The sequence below is a fragment of the Austrofundulus limnaeus genome, unplaced genomic scaffold (genome assembly GCF_001266775.1).
Source record: "Austrofundulus limnaeus strain Quisiro unplaced genomic scaffold, Austrofundulus_limnaeus-1.0 Scaffold364, whole genome shotgun sequence".
Classification (NCBI taxonomy): Eukaryota; Metazoa; Chordata; class Actinopteri; order Cyprinodontiformes; family Rivulidae; genus Austrofundulus; species Austrofundulus limnaeus.
In genome coordinates, this window is record NW_013952766.1 from 405193 (window position 1) to 411714 (window position 6522).

A 6522-nucleotide genomic window follows, 5' to 3' on the forward strand; every position below is an offset into this window, starting at 1 on the left:
TGCAGAACCACAGAGCTGCAGAACCACAGAGCTGCAGAACCACAGAGCTGCAGAACCACAGAGCTGCAGAACCACAGAGCTGCAGGGTCACAGAGCTGCAGAACCACAGAGCTGCAGAACCACAGAGCTGCGGGGTCACAGAGCTGCAGGGTCACAGAGCTGCTGGGTCACATTTTGCACATTATTGTTTCTTGGCAGCAGCTTCCTGTTTATGGTTTTATTTGCTGCAGTAAACTTTATTGAGGTTTTAATGAATATTATTTTTCATTTTGGAGCTTCAGTTTGTCTCTCAGATGTTTTCGGTCAGAAGAATCAATAAAAGCACCAAGTAATTCTGTAATTAAACCTTTTTGAAATCTAATTAATCTTAATTAATCCCAGTTAATCTGAATTAATGTTAGTTACCTGCAGGGTTGCTGTGGAGGCAGGTCGCTGACGACGACGCCTGCTGAAGCGACGTGGAGGCGTGGCTACTGAGTTCCCCCATTGTTCGTGCTGCTGTGGGCGGAGCCTGCGGCAGGACGTGGGGTTGGTGGGGCGGGGCCTGTGTTTGGTGGTGGGGCGGGCTGGACGGGATCCCGTTCTCTGACAGAAACTCCTCCAGGTCCATGTACTCCAGCTGGAAGGTGTCCCCGTCGTAGGACAGGGTCCGGTCCCACAGCGTGGGACCCAGGAAGGCGGACTGGGGGGCGCTGAGCTCCTCGTCCAGGTTCTTCTCCTTCTGCTGCTCCTTTCTGAAAGCTGCAGAGGGAGAGGAGGTTCTGATGGAATCTGGTTCTTAGCAGCTCAGTGAAGACTGCAGTATTATTATTAACTTTATTCATTTCACTAAAAAAAACACATGTACGTAAAATACAAATAAAATAAAATAAAAGGGTANTTACGTAAGCTTCACGTCCCACAGATTTGTTGTTTTCAGACTGGAACGCGTCTGAAGTCTGAACGTCACTCAGAGAGATGAGTCCTGCTGCAGATTGAAACAAAAACCCACCAGAACCAACCCTGAAGACCGGACCACAGAAACTCATATCAGAGGGTTAATCCTGTAGACTCATAAACTCATGAAAAGTTTAAAGACATTTACGTTGAAGATGGAATTTAAATAATCAACTGGAAGCCTCTTTATACTGTAACGCTAACAAAATGATCAAATATTTAACTTTTATTAGTAATTTAGACATAAAAGATTCATAAAGGCCTTAAGAGCCAGAGACTCTGTCAGACCATCAGAGGCTCCATGACTCAAAGACCGATGAAGGTTCAGGGTTTTCATTAAAAACACAACAACATAATCACCTGTCCATGAAGTGGAACCCATTCTCCTGTTATAGACCAGGTTCTAAAAACGAGACGATGAAGGTTCTGAAACAGATCCACGGATCATCAAATCTTTTCTATCAACTGAATGTTTGTTTATAAAAGGTTTTAATATTTTGTGTTAAAATCTGTGAAAATCCTCCATCTGAACCTGTGTTTGTGTAAAACCTGTTAAACAGCAGTCCAGCCATTAAAGTCCAACTTTGACCCGTTTAAACTCTGATGGTTCTGAGCTGCAGATCCAATCAGGACTGGGTTTAACTCTGCACGGGAGAATTTATTTTATCTTTGTTGTTTGATGAGGATCCTGATCCAGATTTGATCAGAGTGGAAAAAGTAAAAACGGTGCTTTAATGTTTACAAATTAGTGTCCTAAATATGCACAAACTACTTATTGATAAAATAAAAAGATCAGTAAAAAAAATTATTAAACGGAAATAAAACCTGGTAGAAATAATAAAACTACAGATATTTTCAGTCTTTTCTGGATTAAAATTCCAGTTTGTTTAATAAAACCTGGGTTTATAAAGAACAAAAATAAAAAAAAACTAAAAGCAGTTCAGTTTTTCTTCAGATGAAAAGAATAAATGTTGATAAAATTACTTGTTTAATAAATAACGTTTTACACCAGTCTGTTTTATTGCTTCTGTTTAAAGTAAATAAATTATTCTGTTTAATATATGAATGTTTTATTTTTATAAAACAGCAGGAAGAGAAAAAGGTTTTATTTATTTATTTTTTAAGACCTGCAGCTTGTGTAAAGTAAAACTCTGCTGCCCCCTAGTGGACATAAAAAGAATGATAGCGTTTAGCTTAATTCTTCTGTTTATTAAAAACGTCAGAAAAAAGATTCTGATAAATGAACATAAAGAAAAGTTTGTGATGTTTAAAAAGCCATGAAGCTTAAAACTTTTATAATTTCATTTTAAACATAAAATCTATCTGATGATGAATATGATTGAAACCTATTTTCCACACTGCAGGTGCTGCCCCCTGGTGGACATCAGCAGGATCCTAAATAAAATAATAGTTTGACGTAAAAATGTTAAACACTGAGGTGATAATGTCCTGCACTTCCTGAGGAACCCAGAGGTTTTTCACAGTTAACAGCCAAAACGACATGAATCATTGTTTTTACTTTTTATTTATCAGCAGAAACATAAAACAAATAAACAGCAGCTACAGAATCTCACAGAGAACCAGGAGAGAAACAGAATCAAAGTGCTTTTTGTTCCTCTGTGCTGGAGGCACACCTGGAGGAGGAGGAGCACCTGGCTATTAAATGTCTCACCTGTGCAGGTGTGACAGAGACAATCTGAGGTTTTTAATCTACAAGAGAGGAAACATGAAGTGAATGCCCATATTTGGCTCGGACCACACTGAGCGCAATAATAATAAATAGTTTATGAAGTTTATATATATATATATATTTATATTTTCTTTTTATGAAAACTTTTCCAAAATACACAAAAATATCTGTACAAAAGCAGGAATACCTCTATAAAAACATTAAAACCTTTAATATAACAATATATTCTGTAGATTCTGTAGTAAAGACTTGAAAGTGCATTCACGGTAAAACCTTCCAGAACCACAGGATGTTCTATTGAACCAAGAAACAGCTGCTCAGTGTTTTCATTTCTATTTTATTTTCAATAAATTATTGACTCAGAAGCAGATTGTAATCTGTATTTTAGATAAACTGGGTTTTCTTTTTAAGATAAATGTTTGGTTCTGATTGAGTTGGGTTAGCATCTAATGCTATCATCAGGATCATTTCAGTAAATATTTGATTGTTAATGAGTCTACAGGTCTGGTTTTTATGGTCACATTAGCTTCTCTTTGTGTCGTTAGCTTTAACAGTTAAATCGAGTTAACTACAGTCTGTTCACATAAAACTTATTTAAATTTTACATTTAAATATGTTGACAATAACCTGACTGTTAGCATCTTATGTTATCAGCAAGCAGCTCATTTAAGTAACGGTTTGTTTTATTATATAATGTGATTGTTGATCAGCAGGGAAAATGAACATTTCACTAACAAACTGTAATATTTGGGCAATTAAAATGAAGGATTTCCAGTAAGATAAAGTTGCAGGGATTGTTTTAACCCAAAAAGGGGAGGGGCTTGATTTTCTCCCAAAAAGGGGCGGGGACATCATAGAGAACTTGAGCACTGAGCAGATCTTTAAATGTTCAACATCTCCAAAAACAGAAATGTTGATAAAGTTGATTCGATTAAAATCAACAACAAACCACATATGAAGACCTGAGTTCGACATGGACCTGGTTTCAGTTTTCACTGTTTCAGAACCAAACTTCATCACAAAATCATGTCAGAGACGGAAAAAGAGACAGAGACCAATTTGACTGAAAATAAAAGCCAACATGTCAGACCTGATGGAAAAATCTCAGTTCAGTCATTCGTCACCACCTCTGTTCCATCTGTTATCACATTTTCACCGTAAAAACTTTTAAATAATGACTAAAGGTTTGAGCTCGCGCTAAAATTAAAGTAAAAAAATATATACATCTGAGCTCAACGTCCTGAAAAATCATCATGAATGTGGATTAATCTGTTCAGGCAGGCTGAGCAGCTGAATTTAACACTACGCTGCTGCATGAAGGTGAGATTAAACCAGATTAAACTGGAAGAGAAAAAGACTAACTCTGCCCCTTGGTGGCAGAAAAACAAACTTACAATAAAAACGTTACAGCACCTAAAAGATGAACTGTAAAGTATTTACTGGTTTTAAGGTTAGGATTAAAAGTTTAGTGTTTAAAGTCACTCCCTGATGGGATTAAAGCTAGGATTAAAAATCAAAAATGTAAATAAAAACTTTTTGGTGATTTGAGGTGTTTGATATAAATAACTGTTCTTTACAGAAACAAATATTCAGTTTGAAAAAGTCTGAAAAGTCCTCGACAGACGACAAGAAAAAAATGTAAAAAGAAATAAAATGGACCAATAGGAGAGCAGCAGGAGGCGGGGCATGTAGGCAGGTGTGAAAACAGGTGCTTTGTGGGAGCAAACCTGCAGGGGGCGGAGTCTGTGGTAGAGGTTGAAAGAACCTACTTCCTTCCTCCTTCCTGCCTGGTGGTTGATGAGTCGAGCCGGTTGGACTGAGGATCGGGTCAAACCGGGACCACAGGTGTGTGGAGATCTTCGTCGCCGTGATCTTCCTCACAGCAAGCAGTGCTGAGACTCGTATTTGGCGAGGACGTTTTTGGTGCACCCGAGCTCTTTCCTCAGGGCGGCCACTTCCTGTCTCAGAGCCGAGTTCTCCTTCTCCAGGAAGGCGGCCCGGATGGCGATCTGGTTCTCCTTGAGCCGGCGGGCGTCGCGGGACCGCTTGGCAGCCATGTTGTTCTTCCTGCGACGGGCCCAGTATTTATCATCCTGCTCGAGAAGAGAACAAAACACAAACGAGGACTCACTAAAAGTCGAACCCAGAGGAGCTCAGGTTTCTCAAACCCGACAGAACCGGAGCCCCGACCCAGAAGAACCGGCTCCAAGTTACCTTCAGATCCTCGGGGATGAAGACCTTCCGAGCTTTCTTGATCATCGGCTGCGGCTTCAGCTCCTCGGCGGAGAACCTGTGTTTGCGCGGATCGAAGATCTCCTGACCCGGAACGCTGGACAGAGCCAGGTCCGCCGGGTCGGGCTCGTAGCTGACCGGGACCTGGATGGAGTCTGGGTCGATGGGGCTGGGAGTGTTCCTGGAGTTCTGGAGGCCTGCAGGAGGACAGGGAGGAACGTTACGATCCAGTTTCAGACTGAAACTCAGNTGACATTTATAAATGTATGAATCATATGGTGAAAAACTGACTTTGAAAAATAAATCTGTTCTTTTTTTCTTATAAAAAGGTTAAATAAAACAAAACTATTGGTGGTCACTTTTCACTGTGTAACTTTACAAACAGACCCCCATATTCAGGCTCCTCCTGGACTCGTCTGCAGGTCTCCTCTGGCTCCAACCCTTCAGATCCTGGACGTTGTGAGGTCCTCCCTGGATCGGACCTGTTGGTCCAGAACATCCCACAGATGTCTGATTGGACTCATTGACTGAGATCTTGAGGTTCTGGAGGAACCACCTCAGAATGGTTCTTGTGTTTGTCTGTGCAGAACATCGGACCAGCTTTGGGTGGTCAGACCCGGGTCAGCCTGGCCCCCTGACTGGTCTGTGGTGACCCTGGTCCTGACACCACCAGCCCTCCACCCTCAGGTCCAGTGAGACAACTTCATCTGTCAGTGGTCATAATGTTCTGGCTGCTGATGTTGATAACCTCTGGTTCTGATCCAGAGGAAGGAGGAGCTTCAGAACCAGAACCAGAACCTCCGGCTGACGTTTGGACTTCATTTAGTTTTATTTCTGCTGGTTTCTGTGACCGAGCTGTGAGCTGGGTCGACCTACTTTCATTCAATCAGAACCAGGCCCAGTTCCCCGCTGCAGAACCCTGCTGGTGCTCCGAAGGTCCAGAATCAAGGAAAGGAAACAAAGGAGACAAGGAAAGAGAAAAAACACAAGTAAAAAGAATCAAAATAAAAAATAATGAGGAAAAAATCAGAAGCAGGAAAGAAAAAGGTTAAAACAACAACAACAACAACAACAACAACAACAACAACAACAACAACAACAACAACAACAACAACAACAACAACAACAACAACAACAACAACAACAATAATAACAATAACAACAATAATAACAATAACAACAACAACAACAATAATAATAATAATAATAATAATATCAATAATAACAACAATAATAACAATAACAACAACAATAATAATAATAATAATAATAATGTTATTAATTGTTTTGCTGTTTATTATATAATGAAAACAGGTGTTAAACCCAGACTCTTCTCGGTCTCAGAAGTTCTTCTGGTTCTGCAGAAACCCGCTCCAGCTCTTGCCCCTGGACCTTCAGGTCAAGTTAGGACTCTGTGACGGGTTCTGAGGGTTTGTGTGGAGGAGCAGGCGGCCGCGTGACGCCGTAAACGTGATTCTGTAAACGTGATTCTGTAAACGTGACGCTGACATGCTCCTGTGGAACATGAGACGCTCCATCCGGCACTTCCTCAAGGTTACCCTGGAGACCAGAAACCTGTTTGATTCGGTGGGACGGATGAGGTTCTGGTCTCATGTGGGAAGTGTGTGTGTGTGTGTGTGTGTGTGTGTGTGTGTGTGTGTGTG

General features: G+C 40.8%; 1 protein-coding gene and 1 pseudogene across 1 annotated transcript; both read right to left on the bottom strand.

Moving 5' to 3' along the window:
- Window positions 1–404: 404 nt before the first annotated feature.
- LOC106528195 (hepatic leukemia factor pseudogene) lies at window positions 405–1318 on the bottom strand (annotated as a pseudogene).
- Window positions 1319–2442: 1124 nt separating this feature from the next.
- LOC106528234 (hepatic leukemia factor) lies at window positions 2443–5062 on the bottom strand (the record flags this gene model as incomplete). The annotated part of the gene is given in 2 exon segments (XM_014023355.1): window positions 2443–4719; window positions 4841–5062. Coding segments are annotated over 2 exon segments (438 nt in total), but the record flags the coding sequence as incomplete, so codon positions are not given.
- Window positions 5063–6522: the final 1460 nt, after the last annotated feature.